Here is a 27,283-nt window from a genome sequence, read left to right as displayed (position 1 = left end):
GTGCTGGAAACCAGCCCCCCCCGCTGCCGCCGCGGCGAAATAACCCCCAAAGCCAGCCAGCCAGCCCTCCCTCCCTCCCAGCTAGCTGCCCGCCCGCCCACCCGCTCGCTCACCCGCTCACTGGATAAGAAACGAGACGAGCTCCGGCACAGAGCTCCTCTCGTTCGGAAGGCCTCCTGCAGAATGGCGGCTTGCGCACGCATGCGCGCGCCACAAAGCACGCCGTTCTCCGGAGGCCCGGTCTACCCGCCGGGAAAGGGCCGGGTAGACCGGGCCTCCGATCGCTGGGTAGACCGGGCCTCCGATCGCCGGAGGCCTGGTCTACCCAGCGATCGGAGGCCCGGTCTACCCGGCCCTTTCCCGGCGGGTAGACCGGGCCTCCGATCGCTGGGTAGACCGGGCCTCCGGCGATCGGAGGCCCGGTCTACCCAGCGATCGGAGGCCCGGTCTACCCGGCCCTTTCCCGGCGGGTAGACCGGGCGTCTACCCGGCCCTTTCCCGGCGGGTAGACTGGGCCTCCGGAGAATGGCGTGCTTTGCGGCGCGCGCATGCACGCGCGCGCAAGCCACCATTCTGCAGGAGGCCTTCCAAACGAGAGGAGCTCTGTGCCGGAGCTCCTCTCGTTTCTTATCCAGTGAGCGGGCGGGCGGGCGGGCGGGCAGCTAGCTGGGAGGGAGGGAGGGCTGGCTGGCTTTGGGGGTTATTTCGCCGCAGAGGCGGCGGCGGCGGGGGGGGGTGGCTGGTTTCCAGCGCCCCTATACTGTTAAATACGGGCGCTGGCGGGGGCAAGGAGGCGGGAGGGCTAAGCAAGCCCTCCCGCCCTTAAAGGCATACCCCCCACCCGGACCCGAACCAGGCAGGGCCGGACCGGTCCGGCAGTTCGGCCATTCTTTGGAATGGCCGCTGGACCGGTTCGGGCACACCACTAACACCTGTCACTGTGTAAACAAGAAATAATAATAATAATAATTTTACCACACCCCTTCAGTGCACTACAGTTTGGGGCAGCTTACAACATTAATAGATACAATATAGAATAAAAAATCAATAGGGTTAAAAAGTTAAGAGACCAGGCTAAATCTAAAATAGAAACACAAGGGAGACACCCATATTATCCACCGGAGGGCTGCTGTGATGGGACAAGTAGGGACAGTTGCTCTTCTCCTGCTAAATATAAGAGAGCCACTACTTACAAGGTGCCTCTGTGCCTAGTTAGCAGGGGTTATGTTATGTAAATTATATTGCAGCAGCAGCAGCTTGAAGGAGCACCCCCTTCTCCTTGATGGCTGAGCACATGTGTTTTCTGCAGCTCTGGATCATCAGTGTGGCCCTCAGGAATAAATTTATACAACTGGAAATGGCCTTTGAAGGGAGGGGAGAGTTGCAAACACACACACACACACATTCCCCTCCTCCTCCTCCACTCCCAGTCCGTAGTGTCACCACAGAAGATATGGCAAGGAGGTTTAGTGGTGTGGTCCTCTTTCCCCCTCTGGGCATATAGGATTTTGTAGCGTCCTTATCCTTATACACATAAAGGGTTTCATTACAGACTCTGTAAGCTCATATCTTATTTTTCATTAAAGACCTTGTAATCAACTTCATTCCTGTATCCATGTTTTGAACCTTATATCTTTGTACCACTTGGTATAGCAAGGCAGAAATAGATAAGGTTTACTTAAAAACAGACTCCCTAGACGATCACCTGGAGAAGGGTGGAGAGATAAATGGGTATGCGCCAAGGATTGGAATATCCCTGGCAGTGGTTCAGGTGTTTGGTCTCACCCATACCACTGATAAGGTGTACCCACCTGACCATCTCCAGGGGTTGTTTATGAGTCCTGTAAAAGTATAAAAAGGCAGCTGGACACCCCAGTATTTTGAACCTTGGTGTAGAACTAAAGACCCAAGAAGGTGCTACGCAGCCGGCCAGCTCCAGGGGGTCCGTCCGCCATCATCTCTGGGGTCCCTGACAAGCAGAAGGGATGTATGGTATATCCTTTGTCCTGTAATCCTCTTTAGGTATTATTCAGCTCAACCTAGTAAAACTTTTTTTGGCATTTTTCCTGGCGTGTGCTTATTGTCTTCGAATCCTAGAACCTGTTAGTCACCGGCTGGCCACCGGTGCCAATACACAGTCCACTGTACAAAGGAGCTTTCAGCACAGGGATGCTGAAGACTTCTTGCAGACCTGCAGACCTCCTTCCAGCAAAGGAGGGAGGGCTGCACATCATGTAAACCAACAACTCTTTCCTAGAACACTCTCCCACAAGCTGCGAATTTGATTTGTCTCTGACAGCGCAGGAATGACAAAGGAGCATTGCCTATAATCTGAGTGGTCACCATCTTGGAACAAGATGGCAAATTGATTTAGTACCCACATAAGCAGAGGTGCACCTAGGTAATTTTGGAGCCTGGACCTAAAGGCCGTTAGAGGCCCTCCCCTCCCCTGCAAATTAAGCATCATGATGCTTGGCTGGGTGACCACACTATCCAGGACAGACTAAAGAGGATTTGGGGGGTCCCAGGGGCTGTGGAGGCCCTGGACTTCGGCCCCTAAGTCCAAGGGTAAGAGCACCTCTGCCCATAAGACCGCTAGGATCCTCTCTCATGTGCTATGAAACTGGTTTGTATCAGACTGTAAACACAAAAGTTATGAGCGGGAGGGAGGGGATGAAGGAAGGAGGGAGATAGATAGATAAATGGTGAACTCTTAAGTCTTTCCCTTTGGAAAGTAGGCTAAAATGCCTAAGGTTCCTCCAACCAGGACACGTCCCTGTTGCCTTAGAGGAATTTCATGATCACAAAGGTAGAGGTTACCACGAATCTGAGTTCTGCTTCCCATATAGTCCTATTTCTGTGTTTCTCTCATTCTGTCCCTGGATATTTTGGCTATATGGAACCTTCTGGTTCAGAGGTAATATGCCATTGAATACCAGTTGCTGAGAGGAGTAATAGAGGGAGAGGGCTTTTGCCTTCTCCCTCTCCTTGTGAGTTGTCTAAAAGCATATGATTGGCCACTTTTGGGGAAAGGGACTGGACCAGATGGACCTTTGTTCTGATTGAGCAGTGTTCTTTTTATGCTCTTAATATTTTATTCTTACATGAAAGCTTTCCAAAGCTGAGAATGTGGGAAGGCAGTTATGTCCATGCACAAATGGTGGCCAAGGAGGAGGAGAGAGTGGACCAGGCAGGGCTCTTCCTGCTAAGTGTGAGATAACAGGTCCTGCCTGGGACAATTAGCATGTAAAGGCTCCTCTGCTCCTTCCGATGCGACTGGCTTCCTCTCTCCTTGTTTACATGCTCAGCCCTGGTTGGCCTGTAGCCTAGGATGCTGATTTTGTTTCCCAGCCAAAATACGTTCCAGTTGAAAGTGCAAAACCACTCCTGCTGCATTACTGAAGCAGGCCTGTGTTAAAACATAACAGCCAGAGATGACTGAAATCACCGGAACCCTCTTTGCAATAAATACTGGTAAGACAACAACAATTTTGTGGGAATTGCATGAGGCGCAGGGTGCTTTTTGCCTTTCAGACCAGTGACTGTTCTCTTGCTCTTGCGCCTCTTCCCACCTGCTCATTATTTATGAAGCAAAGAGAGTGATGCACAGCATCAAAGGGCTCCATCAAAATGAAGCATTTCACATTCTAAAGGCCAGGTTCTCCTTGTTATCGCTCTATTATCTTTCAGTGATGCTGCTTGGGTTTAAACCAAAGGCAGATTCTATTTGGGGACTGAAAGCTATAAGCACGTAAACAACTAGGAATACTAAACACACACAGACACACATTTTTATTGTCACATGTTTTGTCCTCCTGTTATTCCATATGCCCACTCTAGATTTTAAATATATAACTGAGAGGAGAGCTGGTCTTGTGGTAGCAAGCATGACTTGTCCCCTTAGCTAAGCAGGGTCTGCCCTGGTTGCATCTGACTGGGAGACTTGATGTGTGAGCACTGCAAGATATTCCCCTCAGGGGATGGAGCCGCTCTGGGAAGAGCAGAAGGTTCCGAGTTCCCTCCCTGGCATCTCCAAGATAGGGCTGAGAAAGATTCCTGCCTGCAACCTTGGAGAAGCCACTGCCAGTCTGTGTAGACAATACTGAGCTAGATAGACCAATGGTCTGACTCAGTATATGGCAGCTTCCTGTAACTGCAATCAATAGGACACGGCTATTAAACGAGAAGCACATGCTGGACACAAGAAAGAGCAAAAACTGTTAATTTCACTGCTAAGGAAGTTTCCTCTTGAGCTGCCTTATGTGGGCTCTATTGGTCCATCTAGCCCAGTACTGCCGACTTTGACAGGCAGCTCTCAAACAGGGGGTCTTCCAAAGTCCTGCTGCCTGAGATCCTTAAAGTATATATGTCAGGGATTTAACCTGGGACCTTTAATGCAAGGCATACGATCTCCTCTCTGCATTTCGTTACAATTATTCTTGATTTGGGTTTCACTCACTTCCACTTGTCTATTGTTAAAGTCTTGTTCAGTTGTTTACTAATGGCAGTTATACTCAGGTCTTGCAAGTACCAGTAGCTGAAACTGAGATCATGGTAGAATAAACAGCATCCACCTTTAACTCCTATTATCCTGTTACCTTTGTATTAGTTTGGTGGTTATGCTAGTTATCCAGAGTGATGAAGAAAGTGTCAGCTTGTGCTGTGTCATTAGCCATGCAGAAAATGGTGACCACTTAGTAGATGTGCAAAAATGCTTCACATCCATGTAAGTCTATCACCTCACTAACATTTTTGTGTAAAGTTTGCCATGTGGTTATTATTGAATATTGAATTATTCAACATAGAAATAAATCCTGTATCAAGGAAGTGTCAGACTGATTCTGGCTGAGCTTTGGCAGCTCTTACAACACATTTGATGGTTCACACATCCATAACAACAAGCATAATCTGAGCCTAAATCATCCACTACTTATGTCTTGGCACAGCCTCTAACCACTGTCAGATCAATTTGCTTCCCGTAGTGTAATAGGTAGTTAGTACTGTTTGGACTGCCAATAGCTCCACGGGTATTTAAGTGCAAAATAACGGTGCTCTGTATATTTTAATTCAGAAATCAATAATGTGGCTTTCAAAGGTTGTCGCAATGCAGATGTTAGACAAAGTTTTGAATCCAATGGAATCCTGGGCTTTGACTATCAAAAATAGGATGCAGACTATGGGAATGTCCATAAAGACTGAGCATAGAGTTAGGGCACCAGATAATGAACACAAGACCCTGACAGGTTTTGGCCTTATGAGATGAAACAGCCAGAGGAGACCAAATGTGATGGAAGATTGTGGCCAAGATGGGTCCTCTCAAAGCCATCCAGCAGGCTAAGTGTATTCACAACACTTAGCATGGTGGAAGGTTATGTAGTAAGTAGGAGGCGATCTGCCCCTAATATGGCCAAGGAGAGGAAGTTGACTGCTGTGAAATGAGGCTGTCTTTTGAAGAGTGGAGATTTGTGTGCAAAAGAAGGTAAAAGTTGTTCATTGCCACATGGGCCAGTTTTGTAGCCTGGCTTATAATGGTGTATGACTGGTATCTGACTCACTATGCTTCAGCCAGAACTCTCAGAAAGGACTGAGACTTTCCTCAGGACTGAGGAAAAACATCTACAACTTATAAAGGAAGGGAGTAATGGTTCTAACAAGGGTTATTTAGGGATGTTAATGAATAACTTTCTTGACAAAATCTGCAACAGTATGCATGGTTCGGGCCCTTCTACCGTCCACTGGATCAGCTTTTCTATGCCTATGGAGACACAGAAAAGTCTATGGAGAATGTGGATGCTATACATCTGTGTAAAAGCAATGAAAGAGATCTGTCAGATGTGGTTCAAGGCTACATTTGCCAAGAAGTGGCTAACTTGTTTTAGTCTTGGGAGGCATCAAATCTCCTCCTTGAAGAAATGATGAGTGATGAAGTTTTGAGAACCGCCACATTTAAAAGGTGCTTTTTGCCCTGTTAGCACTCTTTGGTGGCTGTGGGAAGGTTGTTCCAACTCACCTTCTTCCCAGTCAATCACAAGATACCTGCTGAGAGCACGGACCGGGAGCATGGATCCACGCTGTGCCATTCATTGTGGATCTCTGGAGGCTGGTACAATGCGTCCTGCCTCCAGAGATCCCACAATGCACCGTGACACGAGCACAGTGCATTGATGGGATCCCCCATCAGACAAGCACTCTAATCAGGATTGGTGCAGGTATCCAATCTGAGCCAGATGCTAGAGAACAAAGAACCATGACCACATAATGCTACTGTCAGGACATCCCTGGGCTCAGATCTCGAGGGAGCCCTCTTGGAGGAGGAGGAAGACCAAAACACAGCTAATCCCTGGCCCCAGTGAGACACCCCCTGCCATGTCCCATGAAGTTGGACCCACCAGAGCTTGCTCCTCTGATAGCCCCCAGCTAGCGGAACCTGTGGAAAGACCCGGAGCACCTCCAGTGGGACTCCAGTCCCATTGCTGGGACCCTCTTGGTCACCCCTCGATTCACAGGAGCGGTCGATACAGAGAAGAACTCCAGAGGCGGAGCGCCCACATAGTGGCTGAAGGCCTATCCCTCAATGGGCATACTTGCAAGGAGGAAAAAGTCAGCTCAAGCCTTTGCCTTAGAGCAGGGCTAATAATAATAATAATAATAATAATAATAATAATAATAATAATAATAATAAATTCAATTTCATTAGGAAGCTCTAAGAAGGGGTGGGGCTTCTGGCTCTCAGAAAAGTTTATCAGTTGGAGCCTCCTGGCTCCTTGAGCTCCTATTAGCTCCACCTCTAGCTTCAACTGCTGCCTTAAGGCCTTATTGGCCATCCATCCTGCAGCCTTCCTGCTCAGTCTCCCTTGCCCTGCCAGACCCAGCATGGACAGCTAGTGACATGAATGTTGGCTGTATGCACAACACCCATTTGTTTTACTAGATAGATCCACTTGTAGATGGAACCTCGGTTGCCATCTGTTGTCAGCCCATCATCCTATCTTAAGATGCCTTGGCCATTCCACTTTACTACATGTATATTTTATTTGGTCCCAGAGTATGGTCTAAGGGCACATAAGACATCCCCCCTACTGAAGCTAAACAGGTGTGGTCTGTGCCTAGGAGGGAGACCCATGTATGCCACCTTTGTGGATGGGGCCACAAAGATGGCAGAGCATCTGCTTTACATGCAGAATATCCCAGGTTCAATTCCTGGCAGCATCTCCAGGTAAGGGTGGGAAAGACTCCTGCCTGAAACCTTGAAGAAGCCACTGCCAGTCAGTGTAGGCAATACTGAGCTAGATGGACCAGTGGTTTGACAATATAAGGCAGCTTCCTATGTTCCTAATATCTGAAGTCATTTGGTGCCATGAATGCATCCTTTATAAGTCTCCAATGGCCCACTGGGTTTGCCTGTATCATCCTCATGAATATCTCTCCAGATATTGTAGGGCTCTGAGCACTATACCTACTAGCAGCCTGCATTGTTTGTCTGACTCTCTTCTGCCTTAGGACAATTCCTGAACTTGTGAACTTCTCTCATAAAATTTATATTTTATTAACTTTATACTATAGTCACATTTCCACTAAGCCCTTGACACTGATACTTGTTTTTACAAGCTGTGCGTGTCTATTCATCTCCCAATCCACTTGTGCAATTGGCACATTGATCCTTACTTTTCTAAGTTAAAAAAGCTGCCAGTAATAAACCTGGCCTGTACTCTTTCATAATGAGAAATGTATTTCCTAACAATACCCTTAAAAATGGCCCAGTGAGATCAGTATGGCTTATAGTTACTACAGCGCTTACTTGTTAGGATTGTCTTACAGTGACATCATCACTGGTAATATCGCTAAGCTAAACAGTGATCATAACATGAGAAAGGGTCTATAGTATTCATAAATCATGTAGGAAACATTTCTATGTGGTTGCTTTCTACATTGCTCAAACAATGTCTATAGTAGGGCTGCACAGCCCTCCAGCTCTTTTTCAACCACAATTCCCATAATCTCCAGCCAAAGTGGCCAATTGTCAGGGATTATGGGAGTTGTAAGCCAACGTCTGCAGGAGGGCTGAAGTTCTGCAGACCTGATCTGTAGCTATTAAGTAATCATGTGTGTCAATCGACTGAAGTAGTTACTTCCCAGATCAACATCACCCCTTTGACGCCATTTTTCATGGCTTCCTACAGACATTGCTGGGACAGTAGAAGTCAGCCACATGGAAGGTCACCAGTGATAAGATTAATGAGACTCACTTCACTCATGACAGCAACTGTGGGAAGGAACTAAAAAACCATGTCTGCATCATCCCCCATGGAATGATTTGGAGCTATACTTCTCTGCAGCCCTGGTGTCACAAGGTGACACAGCTGATACCTGCCATTCCCCATCTAGGGGAGAACTGCCAGCAACTGGCAACCAGTGGAGGTGAGTTCCTCTCCCTTACTTTGTTGGCAGCATGATGGGTAGTTGTTTCTGCAGTAGATCCATTATCTGACAGATGAATTTGAAATACATTTTAGAAAAGTCTGTATTTGCTCACAATCAAAATAGCTGAGATTCAAAATTTGGTGGCAAATGTAAATTGTCAAATTTTGACATAAAAATGGAAGATTTAGTGAATTTCAAATGTTAGTGATATTTCATCCCAGATCTGTAATTTGTGAACTAGCCTTAGAGCAAACACAATATTAAGGATCAAAATAACTGTCATATCTTTGGGCTTCCTGAACATGAGATAAACAAACTTTGAACATATTAGGTTCTAGGTTTAATATCATTGTGAACGCAACTTCCTCAGGTCTCATGGGTGAGACCTCCCATGCACTCCCACCATTACAGAAACACCATTACATTAATGCACTCCCACCATTACAGTAACATTGTTTAATTCTGAAAATCAAGTTTTCCCCTTATAGATGAAAAGAACTGATAAATCCTACTAATGAGCACTGCACTTGCTGGTAATACTTTCTTTCTAATTATGCATACTCTGCTAAAATGATGTTGACCCTAAAGCAAAATATCTAAAATATGAGATTCCTCTTGGAACTATACACTTTAATCCCTCAATCTGCAAGATCTATGAAAATGTAAATAACTTCACCATCATCAGCCACCATTATTTTATGTTCATGTAACACAGGTAAGAAATGAATCCGCATTTCTGTAGATGCCGTAAACTGAGGACCATTTCACATACTATGAGGGAGCAAACGTAGGTTTGCTGCTAAGAAATTGTGTTAGTAAATAGATGCTTGTTGCATGTTCTTCTTCAATGTTTGAAGTGTGAAGAGTCCCTAAAATATTAGAATTAGCTGAAACCAAGGGAATGCATTTATTTATTAATTCATTATATACGTTTGTACCTTACCTTCCACTTAAAAGTGCTCAAGGTGGCTTACAATAAAAACATCTAACAATTAAAAAAAATAACATCACAATTAAAAATATTTTTAAAATAAAAGAAAGCTGACAGATAAAATCAGTGGCTGACATATAACTAGCACTGTGCTGGTACAAGAGTATTGAGCCCTGCTAACTGGGCAAAGAGGCACCTTTTAACATGGCGATTCTCTTCATTTAGCAGGGAGAGAGTAACTGGCCCCATCCACCCCCAGCAGAGCATCCCTCCAGTGGCTGTTGCTGGTGTGTGCCTTAAGTTTCTTTTTAGATTGTGAGCCCTTTGGGGACAGGGATCCATCTTATTTATTTATTACTTCTCTATGTAAACCACTTTGGAACCCTTTGTTGAAAAGCGGTATATAAATATTTTATTGTTGTTATTGTTGTTGAGTTCCAGAGTAACACTGTGCCATTTTGTGAGCAGGGGAAAGGGCACTTTTTGACAATCTCCCCTTTCCCCTGAAACCTGCTGTGCATCTCAAAAATATGTCCTCAAGGGTTATGTCTTAGTCTGGAATTCAGCACGGTTCCAGCAGCCCAGTGCTAGTCTGTGTCAGCTCATATACCTGTCATGTCAGGGAGCAAAATGCATAAGTCCAGTAGGTCAAGCACCTGTTAGAAAAGAAAGGTCTTCACCCCTGTTTTATAACTGCTTCCCTCACAAACACAAAGCAATCTTATATTTTTATTTATTTACATTTTTTAATATCCCGTTCTTCCTCCAAGGAGCCCAGAGTGGTGTACTACATGCTTAAGTTTCTCCTCACAACAACCCTGTGTAGTAGGTTAGGCTGAGAGAGAAGTGACTGGCCCAGAGTCACCCAGCAAGTTTCATGGCTGAATGGGGATTTGAACTGGGGTCTCCCTGGTCCTAGTCCAGCACTCTAACCACTACACCACGCTGGCTCTTATGTTAGTTAAATCTTAGTTACAGATTTAACTAAGAGTTTATTCAGAAACAACTCCATTTTCTCCTCCTCCTTTCCCTCTCTGACTCCCGCCCCCCTGCCACTCTCTCCACAGGATCCCTTCTGGGACAAACTCTAAACAAGAAAGCACACAAAGTACTGGATAGAATACAACAACCTCATTGCTCAAAGCAAGCTGAGAGGCAGCATGATGGACCTCCACAGGAAGGGGACTCTACAGTCTAGGTGTGGCCTCAGAGAAGGTCCTTTCTTGCATTGGAACCAAATGCAATTCAGATGTTAGTGGAACGCAGAGGGAAGGCTCCATAGGGCCGACTTGTACAGGAGAAGGCGGTTCTTCAAGTAACCCAACCCCAGGTCATTTAGGGCTTAGAAATCACAACCATCCTTTTGAACTAGGCTCAGAAACAGACTGGAAGCCCATGAAGGTTTTATAACAAGAAAGTAATGTGCTTCCAGTAACTGGATTCAGTCAGCAGCCTGTCCGCAGCATTCTAGACACATTTCAAAGGCAGCCCCTGTCAAGCATATTACAGCAATACAGACAGGATGTAACGAGAGTGTGCATCACCCCCACTGCCGTCACCAGATTGCATTCTCTGGGGATGGACAGAACTGGCACACCAGCCATACTGGGCAAAGGCACTCCTGGCCACAGCTGCCACCAGGACAGCCTGGCTGAGTGCCGGGTCCAGAAGCACCCTCTGATTGTGAATATCTGTCTCTTCAAAGGGAGTGCAAAACTTGAGCATTGGCTCCTGTACGAATAAATGTGTTGTACATTCTGGAAAAGCCACACAGGTATTGAAAGAGATAAAAGCAGAATTTTGAGGGCCTGGTATTTTAAAGCCAGAATATTAAAGCAATAATTCTCCAGGACGATCAACACGGCTCCTTCTACTTTCACAACCATTTCAAAGCCCCTATATAGTTTTTGAAGGGGTGGGGGAATCACTAGCAAAATGATGAAGCAAGGTCTGAAATTTAAAGAGCTCACTTGACTGTGAGGCTCCTCCTGGTATATGTTCTGTAGCATATCTCTTGTGATGCTTTTAAAACCATCGCTTCAATTTTTGTATTAACATTTCCTGATTTCGAACCTATTTCACGCTCTTTATTTAAACTGCAATTTAAGCTGCAATTTGAATGGCACTTGTGAAGTTCTTAAAACTGACACTAAACATTGGCTGCACAAATTAAGTTCCCATGTATGAGTTTTAAAAAGCTAGCTGTTTAAAAGTACCACAGAATCCCATCTAATATATGAAGCAAAATTAGATTTTCCTCCCAGCAATGACACTATAATCCATCATCCAAGACAATTGCAAAATTACTTTCAATATATTTTTTTTTGCATTGCCTGTTTGCCCTGGAAATGCTTCTAATCAATACTTGTGACTGCAGAAAGTAACTCTTATGCACTGCAGTAGTGCTTTAGACAACTCAACCCTGACGGCATTCTAATGCTGATGTCCTAATTCTAGTCAGTTGATCATATGCCATCCAGCACAGGCCTTGGATCATTCATCTTGTGAATTCTTCTTTCTTGTCATTAGATTGGAAGGAAGACAAAGCCTTTTCGCTCTTCTTCAAGAGGCTGAGAAATGTTTAAGGAAATGATCCTTAAAACATCTATTAATAAGCAAGTTCTAATGAAGGCAGTGGCAGTTCATTGCGTCGAAGTGTCCACGGGATCATGGCCTTAGTAGAGTCAGGACATTTGTCTGTTTTTGATTTGAATGAGAGCTAGGGCTTTAAACACATCACAATTCTGCGTGTTCTGTTTCACATAGCACTTCTTATTTCTGTGTTTGCACCAGTTGGTAAGCGCTAACCCTGTTTCTGCTACCTGAATCACAGCTAGGCTAAGGTTTAACAAATCCCAGGCACCAGGAAGCCATGGGCATAGAAATTTAACTCGGATAGCAGAGTCTAGGATATTCAGAGGCAGTTATTAAATATAATATGTATTTGTCCCAGGCAGCTCTGTTTCTCTTTTAAGTATATTACTTGTAAATGGAATAAAGGAAAGCCCATTTACCCTATCCCTCCATAATGTCCAGTAAGTTTGTCCATTGTCTGGCTCCTAGATTTTTGGGCTTTGGTCCTAGATCTAAAGCAGATTTACCAAGGTCTGGGCTAGACACAGAATTCACTGTACACCAAGCTGACTCCCACAATTTATTTCTGTGCTCTCTTGTTATATTTTAGAGTGAATGTCTACAATTTGGTGAATGTTGACATGTACATATACAAGTGAGGGCTGGCAATCATAACTGGGCAACACAAGTAAGATTTGTGTCATTGGTGAATCCTCTTTTAGACATTCACAAATTTTGTCCAGGACTGCTAAATGTCATATGCAAATGCCCACAAAATTCCATTGGGTCTCCTCTGATATCCGCAAAAGGATATTTCCATGTCCTTATTTCTAAGGAACTGCAGTGTTGACCAGATTCTATGAGGCTGTCTTCTAATGAGTCAGACCATTGGTCCATCTAGCTCAGTATTGTCTGGCAGCAGCTCCCCACACTTGCCGACAGGGTTATTTCACAGCCCTGGGCGCTTTCCAGCTTAGCTGCTCAACAGTGGCAAAATGCTTCCATTCAAGCAAATCACATTCAAAATCTAAACAGCAGGGGGAGCAGTCTTGTGGAAACTAACAACCCCCCAAACCAGCAAAATTCTTACGCCGGACATACGACATCCTAGCACTATAGCGCAGTGATTAAATTCAAAACAAGGCACTGGAAATCTGAACGGCACCCTGCTGTCAGCGTTGGGTCTGCAGTGTCACAACACAGGAAGTGTGGAAGCACACTTCAGAGATACGTGACCCTGCTGCAGGGTCTAATCTGGAAAGTGCCCAGGATGAGGTTGTCAAGGATTGAACCTGAGCCCTTCTGCATGCAAAGCAGATGCTTTGCTACTGAATTACAGCCCCTCCCCAAATCGGTGATTGATCAATTGGTGACTGATCTTTCTTGCTTTCTTGAGCATTGGTGGAATAACCCTGGATTCTTGACCTGAAAGGATAGAGCAACAATGTACATAGAAAGCTCAATCTGCTGTGTTGGTGCTAGTGGAGTGCTATCAGCCACAGTCTCCCCAGATGTGGTTTTGTCATGCCACAGGTAAGAACAATGGGGTGAGAGTTCTGGGGTTGGAGCAAGGATTGGAAGAGAAAATGAAAGGGTGACATAAGTACACCCTGCCCACTACTTCTTCTCTGCAAGTTACACCATCTCCCAACTGCTTTACAGTGGTGACTGGGATTTCAGACCTGGGAATGAAATCACTGATGATAAGGAATGTATTCCACTACCATCCTGGCCATCAGCCATGGTCTTGCCATATTTGTGATACTTGGTCATAGCATTTGGCTTTACAACGTCAACCAGAGGTGAATTCCACAGGCCAATTGAACATTCTCTGAATAACTGTTTCCCCTCCAAAGTGTAAACCGCTTCACTATGTGCGCTCTGAAGTAAACATGATGTGATGATGGGGAATTGGCAAAGGATTAGCATGCTCCCTCCTCTTCTTCTTGCTCAAGCTCGATGTGCTGCAATATGAGAACTGGTCAACTGTAGATTGTGCCGGACTCTCAACCATGGTTTGCAAAGCAGTTTAGAGGCAAGTAATGAACCATAATCTGCCCACTTGGACATCAACAAACAATTACTGTCTGCACTGACTGGAAACTGTACTGACAGGACCCCTTTCCAGGCCTGCCTACAGACTGAACCCAGGGCTTTCTGCATGCAAAAAAGGTGCTCTCCCACTGAGCTGCAGCCTCATTCTGAGCAAGAGAAATCTCCACCATGAAAAAACTCACAGCAAAAGTTCTGTCTGTACCATCTACTTTACTCGGTATCACTTGCAATATAGCCACCTAATGGCACAGCGGGGAAGTAACTTGCCTAGAGAGCAAGAGGTTGCTGTTTCGAATCCCCACTGGTATTTTCCCAGACTACGGGAAACACCTATATCAGGCAGCAGCAATATAGGAAGGTGCTGAAAGGCATCAACTCATACTGCGTGGGACAAGGCAATGGTAAACTCCATGGTAATGGTAAACTCCATGACCACGTGGCTCTGTGGTCGCCAGGAGTCGACACCGATTCGACGGCACAACTTGCAACGTGGTGCACATTTAATGGATATGTTTCCCGTTGTTACTACTATACAGCTATTTCCATGGTGAGTCAAAAGAAACTTACTTTTATACGTTATTCTTGTTATGGTGTCTCTGTTAAGCATACGATTTAGAAATGGATTTGATGATTCAGATACCTATGAGGGAAAAAATTCATCATCAAAAACCTCATCACCACAAACTTCTTCTTTGAGGGAAAGTGCATCTATTTGGTGTGAGAGCAAAACAGAGGTAGAAATAGAGAACTGCACAACTATTCAGTTAGGGGGTAGAGTTGCAATCCTATAAAGATGCCAGTGGGTTTAACTGAGCATCTCAGAATGTCCTTTGCAAACAATAAGGTCTGGTGCAAGACAGATGGGAAGGGAGCAAAGGGCGGGAACACTCTGAGCACTCAGGGTGCAATCTGTATGGCAACTTGGTACTTTAGTGCAAAAAGTGATAATGTGGGAAGTAGCATGTGCACCAGTCATGATTCATGCACGATTTGAAGGGGCAGCCTGGGCACCTTTGAGAGCGAGGAGGTCCATACTCCCCAGCACTCCTCACATGCTCCTCAGTACCCTTCGTGCAGCAGTGGTGCAGTGGCAACACACATGGCCTCCGTGCATGTAGCGCTGCAGCAGGAAGCTACAGCAAGCAGCAGAAGAGCAAGTATGGACACGCTCTCTTTGCTCTTAAAGGTGCCCGGACTGCCCCTTCAAATCATGCATGAATTGTGATTCATGCACATGCCTACTTCCCACATGATCACTTTTTGCACTAAAATACAAAACAGTATGCAGTTGCCATACAGATTGCACCCTGGGAGCGTGCGAGGAGTGCTGGGGCGCACGGACCTCCTTGCTCTCCAAGGTGCTCGGGCTGCCCCTTCAAATCGTGCATGAAACATGATTTGCGCGCATGCCTACTTCCCTGAGTGTTCCTGCCCTTTGCTCCCTTCCCATCTGTCTTGTATCAGAATTGTGATTCATGCACATGCCTAGTGGTAGGAAGCAACTGGAAAAGAGATACAATATGACCTAACCATTTTGCCCTTTGGCACACATGGATAGCACCAACCCTGTGCACCAACTGTATAGGCATGGAAAAGATAAGTACAGGCTTTTGCAGGGATCAGATGTGCTCGAGGAACACATTCAAAATACTCTCGTGTGGACATACCTTGACAAATACATAGCATGTGAATCTAAGACTGTGCCTATCCTAGTGGTATCCCCCAAGTTGGATCCACACCAGATGCACATCTGACCTATGGAAACTGCACCATGCTTCATCCCTGTCTATACTGCAGTGGTGGTTGGGTGCACTGTGGACATTAGTGGGAAGCATCTAAATGAAGTCAGTCATGACTATGTCTCATTGAAATGAGTGGGACACATGTTTGTCTTGATTAACTTGTCTGGATGCTGCCCAACGGCTGACATGACGTGCAGTGATACGGAGCCAGAACACTGCACCCTGGAGCGCCTGCAGACTCCAAAGTCAGCCCCCAATAATTGCTAGGACTGGGAGAAACTGCTGAAGCGCTGTTTGTGTAGCTGCCCATTCCTAACAGCATTGGGGCTGCCTAAGGAGTCTGCAGCAGACCTGGGGGCGCAGCATTACAACTCCATAACAATGCATGTCATGTCAGCCAGTGCCATTACAATGGGAGCACCCAGGAAAGATGGCTGTGCTCTGGGCAGGACAGTAGCACAGCATCATGCACTATCCCTCCTCCCATCTCCTCCCTCATCTGATCGGCAGAAACACCACGTTGACCATTAGAACCGAGGCATCTCCAATCCTAGTAATCATGGTATGTATCTCTCACTGTTTCTTCTGCTACTCTTTGAACTGTATTCTCCTTGGGGTTTCTGTCTCTATTTATATTGATGCTTGGTTTAAATGTTCATGTTGCCTACAGCCACGGTTCATAGCAACAGAATGTGAGAGTTTGCCGAGTGAAGCTGGAGTGAAATTTTTATAAAGGAATTAATCAGCAGGTGATGTTTTGACTCTGGGCTTTAAATGCTTAAGAAGGCAATATGTTATACATTCTAGGAATAATTCAGAACAAAATTGTATCCTGCCCCATTAAAGTTTTAAATATGCATGGATCAGTAATTCCTTCTCTCCCATCTCATGCTCTTCTCTTTGTCTTCTGCTTAGAAACATATAAATATTTGCAGAGCATTTGGAACATGATGATCTCAGTGAAGTGGAGAGACCTCTTGCGTTGGACTAATTTCTGCTGTCCAGGAACAGGAGTACATCGCATTTGTGGAGCTCTCCTGAATCAAAAAAGCACCCTCCCCAAATATTAAGGAAGAAAAAGAAAGGCAACTTTGTTTATCTTGTCCTAAGGCCAAGGGCAAGCAGATCAGAGGTGCAAGCTGCATTTCTCAGGGGGGTTCTGCACACCCCTCATCCGTATTATTAAACAGAGACAAATGCCCTTACAATATTATGTCTGTCTTTGCCCTGAGTATATGGACATTACTTAGCACCATGGCAACTTGATTTCTTATTGGGGACTTTTGGAACACATAAAACATTTTGCAACTGGAAGTGTGTACACCCTTCCTTGCATGAATTGGAAGGAAGGGTGAGGCAGTTCACACAATCACTAAGAGAGTAGGACAAGCATCTTACCCACTGTTGGGAGCTGCGAATGCTCCCAATTTTTGATTGTGTGCTAGCACACTCTTAGGTAGGAGGAGTGGGGAATGATGGTCTGTGAGAGAGGGGCTGGGTAGGGCGGCTTTTCTTTCTACCTCATTAAAATGCTTGGTACAATTGCTGGGTAGGGCAGTGCTGTCCTACCCAGCTCCCCTCTCACAGATGATCACTCCCCTCTCCTCCTACCAAGTTGTTTGCTAGCACATGATTGGAAATCAGGTGTGTGCACCATTCCCAAAGCTGTGTCTACCCTCTTACCGATTGTGTGAACTGTCTCAATGTATATCAAACTAAAGCAATCACATAAAACCCCCTGTAACTCCTCCCTCCTCCTCCTCCTTGAGAAAATGTGTGTCAGATAAGAAAGGAGGCAGTAAAAGAGGACCTACAATGGGTGCTCTAAAAGAGTGTATAGAACAACAACACCAAGAGAGTCTTAATGCACTTTCTAAAAGCAAGAGGAAAAAGAGAATGAAAATGGATTTCTGCAGTGATTGAGCCTCACACTGAGCGGCTAGCCACAGTGATTGCTTTTCATCTTAAAGCGTGATGGTGCTATCTCTGAAAAGAGTGGGCAGTATCCTTGTGCAGAGAGCCATAAGGGCAAGATTCCTGGAGGAATCAAGGGCCTTGAATCCTGGCCACACAAACACACTTAATTTCTTAAAATCTTGAGAAGGGAACAGAACGCAGCATTTATGAAATGGTGCTATACTTACTTTCATAAATATAGAAACTACCACCAAGCCATTGGGACTTTTTGCAGCTTCTGTAACATTTGTATATAACTCATGGTTATAGTGGATTAGTTGAACCTAAAGACAGAGGGGAGAATGAAGATTAAATACTGAAGAATCAAACTCTCTGGTACCTTTTAAAATGACAAATGTCCCCTTTATGATTGTAGATTTGTTTGCAATGTGATCTCAACCAAGCTTGTAAATTTCATAATAGAACTTTTTTTTCCTGGAGGTTTTGCAGCCTGCATGATTTTAATAATCACAGTGACCATCTGGCTTGTACTGGCACTGCACCAGTTGCTTCTCCTCTCCATTGTCAATAAGTGAATTTAACACATTAAGATGCGACAAACACCACAGAGGTTGGCATCATTTTCCTGCTGCAATAGCAGTTTACATGTCTTTTAAGCATCCCAAGCTGTAATCAGGGATGGCTGGAAGTAAATGTGAGTGACAATGCAAGTCCTAAGCATTTCAATCAGAGATAGTTAAGGTTCATGACAGCAACTCTGAGCCAAGTGCCTGAAGCCACGCTCAAAATGCATCTCTTCCGGCTGCAAAAATGTACATGTGAACTAGGGCTGTGCCATTTGTCTGTGTTCACAAGCAGAACGCAGCCTGACAACCACCTCTTGTGTCTCTTTGATGCCTTGACAAACCTCCTGCATTTGCTATTTGCTTCCAACTACAATCCTGCCCCTACCAAACTCATGGTAGAAGCATCTGACAGGCTGGAATACATGTCTGGAGGGCTAATTTGGCTTTGTGGGCCACAGTGTGTTCAATGATTATCGACCATGGTCCACATCAGGCAATATGGTGGCACATTCCAGGTAGAGGAGCAAGTGTGTGCAGTTCCTTCCTACCCACTCCATATCACCCATATGAATGCAGTCAATCAACCAGGCACGCACATAGGTGGCGTTTAGACATTCTGCCCCCATGTGCACATGCAGAGATGACTGGGGCAGACTACCAGGTTGTGGGGGAAGGGGTGGTACACACTTGCTCCTCTTCATGTGACGGCCAGTCTATCATCCAGTCCGGTGTCATGTAATCATGTGGATATAGAGACTTGGTTATTCCACTTGTGTGGTGATAGGTTCTAGAATTAGGGCCCCCCATGAGAAGAGGGACCACTTTGATAATCATCACTACACTTTGGAGAAGCTTCACAAGCTGTAGGTTGCTGAAAGATGAAAGTGGAGGGGACACCGGATCCTCTTAATCTTTTAACCAAGCATTCTACATGCAAGTCAGACTTGTCAGTATTCTTCACGCATAGTTTCTGCCTGGTGTTTTCCCAACAAAGTTTTTTTTGGTTTTTTAAAATCACAGTTTAATTTGTAAACCAAATTCTTTATTGTATGGCCTTTAGGGAAAGGGTTGCTTTACTTCCAACACAATAAAATCCATACTGATGAGTAATTGCTATCGCCGCCACCAATAAGAGAAGCTGGAATATATGAACAACACTTTCAAGAATTTGAGTGCAATTAAATATGTAGATTGTTAAATGGCAAGTGCCTGCAAGCTGCAGAAAAGACAGCAATAGATTAATTTAAAACATTTAGAAAATGGAAGGATCCTAGAGAACAAAGAGGCAAACTGTTTGTTGGATTTTGTAACTCTCCTGGAACAAATGGTATGAGTAAACAGACAGGATGTTATTGCTGAGAAAGTTTTGGCTGACTGGCATTACTACATCAACCGACAAAAACATGAAGAAAAAGGAGAATGCAGCAAAATACCTGTGGTTTGCAGTTTTTACATTTAAAAGCATTTATAAAATAACAATTATATCATTTTAAGAAAATGGTTGCCCAAGGCCTTGGGATAGGCAGAATAAAAATGTGAAGGACATGACCGGTGACAGCCAAAAATCACATAAGCCTAAGTAAAACTGCCCTTATACAGATACTGCAAAACAGGTATCACCTTGCTCCATTGCCAAAAGCTTAAAGCCAATGAGCTAATGGAGGATTTGGATATCAGGAGCAGTGACAAGCTATCCTCCCCAGAGTTGCTTTCCTGATTCCAGACATACCTAAGGCACCACTGTTGTTTCTGGCTGCATTTGCATGTAATGCAGAACTGTGGGTTCAATGGATCCGTGATTCTGCTCACTATCCCACCCTGCTCTCCTGCTAAATTTGGACATAACAGAGAGCAGGGAGCCTGCAGTCAGTGAGAATGAAGAGAGGAGAGGGAACTGCCTGTGTGGGCTTTCTTCTTGCATGAAAGACAGCCCACACAGCCAATCATGGCTGGAGAGAGGGAGGAGCTTCCTCCCTCAACTCTGGTCACAGGGACTGCTGCCTGCGGTTCTGAATTTGGATGTAACACAGTCTGTGTTTAACCTTGGGTTGGGGTGATTAAACTCACTACAACCTGAGGGTTCAAATTGGAGTTCCAAAAAGAAAACTTCAGGTCGGTCTCCTTGCAGAACTGGAATTTCCTGCATTTGGACGTGCACATTTGGCAACCTCTGGCTCCTTTAACTCCAGTTTCACGTTATATGCAAATATGGCCATTGTTTGCTTTTTCTATATGTTACATAGTTTTGTACCAAAGAAGGTCTTGTATGTTAGACCAAAGCGGTGAAAGTGCACATGTGAATCACTCATACATACTGTTTTTTGAATTCTAAGTATCATCTCCCATGAAATAAGATAGGCATCTCCCCTGCAATGAGATGCATGGACACTAGAGGCCTATTCACAAATTATGTTCAACACTGATACAATGAGTGTATAGTGTATACAGATACAGCAATTCACATAGTCGACATTAGGGTAGGAGAAGCCACTTGCCAATTTGGGAGCTCCACATGCTCCTGATTTTTGATTGTGCTTGAAGCAGCAGTACTTTTAGCACAGAATAAATCATCACCAATGAAGCAGCATGCAGTCTGAATGGTGTGTCCCAGGATCCCTCGCAGTGTTGCAGAGATTTTTGGGCACATTTCTTGGACTGGGTGCAATGCCTCTGGGAACTGAGCATAGCATCTCTGCAAGATGGCACACCTATTGGATCATGTGGTGTGGGTGTCTGAGGCAGCAACATGCCTTGCCTCTGAATCATTAAGCTAGAGAAGTCTGATTACAGCCTAAGTTTAGGAAGGAGAGCCATGCAGATCTTCCATTGAATTGTGAAAAGGAGAAAGAAGATCAGCAGATAGTAAAGGCACTTAAACTAACCAGCAGAAATCAAAATGGTTGAAACAATGTCTTAATTTCTCTTAGTTTTTGACCCAGTGGAGGAGAAAAATACTGCTTGACCTTTCTTACATTTGGCACAGTAGGTTATTTTTTAAGCAAGCAAACAAACTACCCTGGACAGAAGAAGTAAAAATGTCAAAGGCAATGAAGTCATCTGCAGAGTTTTGACAGCCAGCGGAGCTGGAGGAAGCATTAGCACAATCCTATTGTGGACAGTCTTCGAAAGGCCTTGTAAAGAATTAATGAGGTCTCCCACTAAATGGTGACAAGAGGTTACAGGCTTATTAGCCACCAGTTTATGATTTTACTGAACTTTTATATAATGCCTTAAGTCTTTAGGATTGTGCCTTTGTTGGCAGTTTTAGACTCTATAGCAAAGGCTTTGATTTTTATTTACTAGCACTCGATCTAGTCACCAAAGACTTCAGGAAGAAAGAGGTCATGCTCTCTGGTCTGGTTTGGATTTTCTTCCCCATTAGCCCTCAGATACGGAAACAGTGATGCTGATGCAAGGAATAGAGCTGCAATTAAATAGAAGAATGAGCTAACAAGAGATGTGGGCAGTATTCCGCTCCTGAATCTATAATCATATGTGTAGTCCTTCCACGAGGCAAGGTGAGGTTGTTGCCTCAAGCAGTGAATTATTGGGGCATTAGTGGGGCAGCAAGATGCCCCCTGCCATCCAAACAACTGAGTGGTGGCTATGTAGGAGTATGACCTTCTCCATACACTTCCTGTCCCTTCATAGCTTTGAAAAGTTAATATAGAGATTGATGTGACACAATCAAGTTAATGGACTTATTTGTGCGTAGGCTCTACGTAATTATCCTCACTCCAGCCATGCTCCAAATAATTTGGTTAAAACTTGATCACATAATGACCCACTTTTGCTCCTAGGATTGTGGGCCCCCACCTCTCCGACCCTTCTGTGTATTAAAATTGCTGCTGAATCTGGTTGAATTTAATTAAATAATGTCACAAATTTTAATAATAAAATTGACTTAAAATCTCAAGGCAAGTAGATTTAAACACCATTTATAATGAAAGGCCAACGACTCTAAATCAACTTAGCAGATGGGGATTGTGACAACTCCAATTTCATTACAGCAGGGGTAATTCATAGCATTAAAATGACTGTTTTGTAAATGAATGGGCCACAAGAGAGCGAAAAAAGGAGAGCAACAGGAAGGGAAGGAATGGTATGTCATGGTATCGTTGAGATACAGGAGCAAGTGTTGAAAGGGTCAGCAAAATGAGAACAGGATGCAGAAAGAGGGAGGAGGGAGAAAAAATGAAGATGTGGGAAAGGACTTGTTTTTAGGGGTGTACATGGACCATCTGGTGCAGTGCGGAGAGGATTCTGTTCAAATTTGTACCAAATGGCACCAAAGCAAACCATTTTGGTTGAACCAATTGGCTGGGCCTGTCGGTTCAATGAACCTGCTCAAACTGGTTCAAGGCGGTTTACGATTGGACTGCTCAAACTGGCCCGGTTTGCGATGGTCTAGTTTGTGAGTTAACTGGTTCTGCACATTCCTAGTTGTTAAACTTTAAGCGTCTATGGGCCCCTCAGATCCAAGATTATTACCCATGGACCCATTTATATAATACATTTTCACAAGCTGCAGTAAAAATTACTGCAATAAATAAGTACTCAAGATTATTATTTTCAAGAACTTTATCCTGGCTCACCAGAAAGCAACTGCAGCAAAGATTTTCCACAGACCATTTGAACCTACCCTATGGATCCCCAGGGGATCTACAGACCTCATGTTAAGAACCCCCGATGTAGAGAGATGGAGTTGACTTATAGGACTGGGAGCTTTGGCACATCCAGAGATGCACCTAGGTAATTTTGGAGCCTGAACCTAAAGGCCTTTGGAAGCCCCTCCTCTTACTGGAGGCCCCCCACCACTGCAAGTTAATCATCACCTCCCCATACACACACACACTGTGACACACGCGGGTTCTTGAGGGCACAAACAGCAACTGAACTCCCAAGAATGTAAAAATATAAAACAGGCATATCTATGCAAATAGGCATTAGCAAAACATTTCAACACATCACTTAACCTATTCCCATACCACATATTTCCCTACTCCCCACTCTGTCTCTAAAGCACCTGGCAGAGGTCACAATCACACTCTGCCGCCCGGCACTCTGCGGGCCAGCAGTGACCACACTAAGCAGGACAGACTAAAGAGGATTTGGGGGCCCCGAGGGGGTGTGGTGGCCCTGGACTTCGGCCCAATGGGCGCATCTGTGAGTAAGATAGTGGATGAGACATGGATTAAAAGAGAGACATGGGTCATGGAGGAATACTGAAAGAGTGTGTGTGTGTGTGTGTGTGTGTGTGTGTGTGTGTGTGTGTGTGTGTGTGTGAAAAGGATGGATCTTGGAGAATGGATCCCAAGATTTTTCCATCTCCACACACACCAGCTGGTTAATTTTGTGCTGTGAGTGGGCCACAAGCACCACAAGCACATGGAGAGCAAAGAGCCTAAGAGCTCCAGCACTACAGGCTTCAGACAGGGAACATCATCTTCCTTTAATATTTTGTACATTTTATTTGTATTTTGTTAAAGAAAAAAAATAAGCACACCGCTCTCCTTAATTTGTGCATGAATTCTCTTAAAGTCAACAAGACAAATTCATAAGTAACAGACAGTATAACGGCATCGCACCTACTGGTCATAGAATGGAGTATAAACACGGGTCTGAGTGGATTGCCACATTACCTTTTTGTACTTGGACAATGATAACTGAGTATGTAATATGTGAGTCTTCTCAAATTTGAAGGACACACTCTTTACTATGGTGCCTTGAAACAGCACCATTCTCCACCCACTCGTCCCCCAATTAGTGCCCCACTTCCAACTTAAATTAATTATGTTACCCTTAAGGATCGAATTGCAGCAATAAATGGGCATGGATATCAAGTGCAAAACACTTCCCTTCTGTAACATCATGATCACAATATTAGGTCTCAAATAGTTTCAACTTGGCAGGCTTCTTACATCCAAGAAAGGCAGCTCACAGAAATTCAAGTGTAGCAGAGCTGCTTTTGGAGGAATCACAGAGAGATGGTCGTATTTGCAGAACTGTGCATTGGCTACAAGCACAATGAACTGCAAATTAGTTTTTAAGATTGTAATATTTATATCGTCTACCATGTCTAGCAAATTTAGGCAAGGCGTTACGAAGAATTTCTGAGCTCTAAGAGCAGTTCACTTGTGGAACAATCTGCCTCATGCAGGGCTGGTGGACTCTCGTCTAGAGATTTTCAAACAGACGCTGGCTAGCCATCTATTAGAGATGTGTAGCAGCTTCCTATACTATGCAGAAGTTTGGATTAAAGACCTCCCTGGTCCATTCCAGCTCTAAAATTCTGTGGTTCCACGGTTGACACATTTGCACTAGTGAAGCATTAGTTTGGATGTCAGCCTCCTACACCCTCTCTTCTCGTCACTTTGCTATGTAGGGCACATGATGGCGTAGCCATCCTTCTTCTATATGGTGCTTAACTCCAACTAGCACTTTTTCTACCCAAAGCACCCTTTCAGTACCTCCTCCTCCTCTTTTCCTGATTGCAGTGTGAATCAAGGCCCCAAGATACCAAAGCTGCAGTATTCTTTCTGGCTTTGAAAAATGATCTGATGTGTGGAACACTTCAAGGGAGGAAACAAGCCCTATGCTATGCTGGGTTGACCCACAAAGAAGTTTTGAAAAAGTCATGAAGGACCTGCCCATGTGTCTTCCAAGGTGCTTGTCCCTGTGGGCTGGGTTGGAGGCATTGCCTGGAGAACTCCATATTCTGAAGGTGGGACTGAACTCCCCCTTTCAACTGTGCATATCATGGGAAACGCATTTATGTGTGTCGTTGATAGCTGCAGAGTATTACAAAACAGCTTAGTACTTGAAAAGAGATTAGCTGGCAACCAGATATATATTCCAGTGCTTTTCTTTTTACGGTGAAAAAGGGAACACCATTTGAAATAAACATTTTTACAAGACATTGCATGGCTGCTTTGCTGCATAATATCACCTCTGGAGCACCATCTCAATGGCCTGGGACTGAGCTCCTGATATGTCATCAATCTTCCCTGCTGTTCCTAATGCATCTAGGAACCTTCCCTGCTAACTAGACAAAGAGGCTCCTTTTAACGTGGTGATTCTCTTTTATTTAGCAGGGGGAGAGTAACTGGCCCTATCCACCCAAAGCAGAGCATCCCTCCAGTGACTGTTGCTGGTGTCGATCTTATGTTTCTTTTTAGATTGTGAGCCCTCTGGGGACAGGGATCCATCTTATTTATTTATTATTTCTCTGTGAAAACCACCCTGAGCCATTTTAAAATAATAAATAAATAAATAAATAAATAAAAACAAACTATGGTAAGGGGAGACTCTCAGTCTGACAACCATCTGTTTTAAAAGAGAGGGTGCTGATAGCAAAGCATACTTTGCCTTGAGGTGCCTTGTTTGTTTTAATGTATTTTGTGTTAACAGTAAGCATCCTGACAGGTACATTTACTATTTGGAGGATGCCTCCGGATACTAAATGAGTACATTTTTAATTACTGCTGAATGTGAATCCATACATCTAACATGGGTACGTGCATGCTAGATGCAAGATCAACCCTATGCATTTAGACATTCTAAGCAGAAGTCTGGAGTCTCATCCCCATCCTCTTCCTCTCCTGCTCTAGGATGTACTTTGCCTTTCCTCTTTCAGCCATTTTCTCTTTCCCTTCGCCTCTCGTCTTTCTTTGGGTGTCTGCACTGTTTCTTTCTTCATATCTAGAATAAATCAGAAAGGGGATGATCCCTTCTTCCTCACCTTAGGCCAGTGGGTGATCTGTTATGCCATAAACGAGATATTGTCATGGCTCAGACTTCTAACTCAGAAGAGTCAGAGCAGGAGGATTCGCCTGCTAGTGAGGGCTCAGAGGCACAGCAACAGGATTTGGCAGGGAGACCAGACTCTGGAGCTGAGGATTCGGAACAGCTGCCAGATATGATTTCTGATGAGGAGGAGCCTGGGATTTCACCTGTCTTGAGAAGACGTCTCAAGAGGCAAGCTCAGTGGGAGTCATGCTGGCGCAGGAGATAACAAGAGAGGAAGCAGAAGTGCTGACTCAGGGAAGCCTGATTGGCTGCTGTTTCTCTTGAACCATATATATTTAGCAGTCTGTTAATTGCTCAAATGCTGTTAGCAACGTCGCTGACCGCAGTCCGTGTGCTATTCTGAATTCCTAACTTTTCCGAATTCCAGTTTGCCCTTGTTTATGCTTTCCTGCTTTGTTCCGTTAATTCCTTGTTTCTGGTGTCCTTCGCTCTTTCATTCTTCGCTCTGTTTTCTTTTCAGTTATTACTCAGTTATTGTTGGGGGGGGGTACCTAGTTCAGTTCAGGGGGACTTAATTCATTTACTATTTTCTTTGTGAGCCTTTTATTTTCCTTCATGTAGCTTCGCGGCTGCTTTCTGTTAACTCACAGAGGGAGTGCTGAAGGGGGTTGTAAATCCTGTTGCATGAGCCGAGCTAACAGATTTACAATAGATATATAGGAGATAGATACTTTGATTCAGAATCTCGATTACCTGCAAATTGTGGTGTCTTAGAGTACCCTTATTGTCAGTGATATTCTAATGCTACTCTAGGAAGTTCAGGACTATTCAGGCATGGGACTGGATGAATGGGAGCAGTCACTGGGGCCTTCAAGACTGCAAAGAACTATGAAAGCAGAAGAAGTTGCTCACAAGTTGGAGGTGAGAGCTCATGGAGCCTCCAGATCTTCCTGCAAGTTCCTTTCTCTGTGGGATTTCATGCACTGGTCAGGTGGCAAGCTGGGAACTTCTGTGAGTCTTTTGAGATTACATTAAAAGTACTTTATTTTTCTTATCACAGCCTACCCACAAAATGGCCAGCAGGTGGTGCTGCAAAATTGTGGAAGCTCCCAACCCCTGCTTGCTATTTGATCAGTGCATGAAGAGCAGGGTAAGAAAATGCAAGCCAAGATGAGCCCCCCCCCCCCAACCTGTGGGCAAACTCTTCGGCTGGTGTAGGGTGTTTTTTTTGGTGGTTTTTTTGGTGTTTTTTGCAGTCTGGAAGGACCCACTATGAAAGACATGCACCAATAATACTGGTGGTAGAAGGATTCTGATTTTGTTTGACA

At 44.6% G+C, this 27,283-nt stretch overlaps 1 protein-coding gene across 9 annotated transcripts in view; it reads right to left on the bottom strand.

The window, feature by feature from the left end:
- The window catches only part of CA10 (carbonic anhydrase 10), a 509,308-nt gene that overhangs the window by 24,270 nt on the left and 457,755 nt on the right, over positions 1-27,283 (bottom strand). For all 9 annotated transcript variants that reach the window (XM_053298318.1, XM_053298322.1, XM_053298319.1 and 6 more), the window contains 2 exons: positions 17,868-17,963; positions 14,549-14,621 (listed from right to left, as the gene is read on the bottom strand). In XM_053298318.1, coding sequence (XP_053154293.1) covers positions 14,549-14,621; positions 17,868-17,963 — 169 coding nt within the window. The remainder of the gene's footprint in view (positions 1-14,548; positions 14,622-17,867; positions 17,964-27,283) is intronic.

The sequence above is a fragment of the Hemicordylus capensis genome, chromosome 2, assembly GCF_027244095.1.
Source record: "Hemicordylus capensis ecotype Gifberg chromosome 2, rHemCap1.1.pri, whole genome shotgun sequence".
Taxonomy (NCBI): domain Eukaryota; kingdom Metazoa; phylum Chordata; class Lepidosauria; order Squamata; family Cordylidae; genus Hemicordylus; species Hemicordylus capensis.
This window is presented reverse-complemented; position numbering and strand designations above follow the sequence as displayed.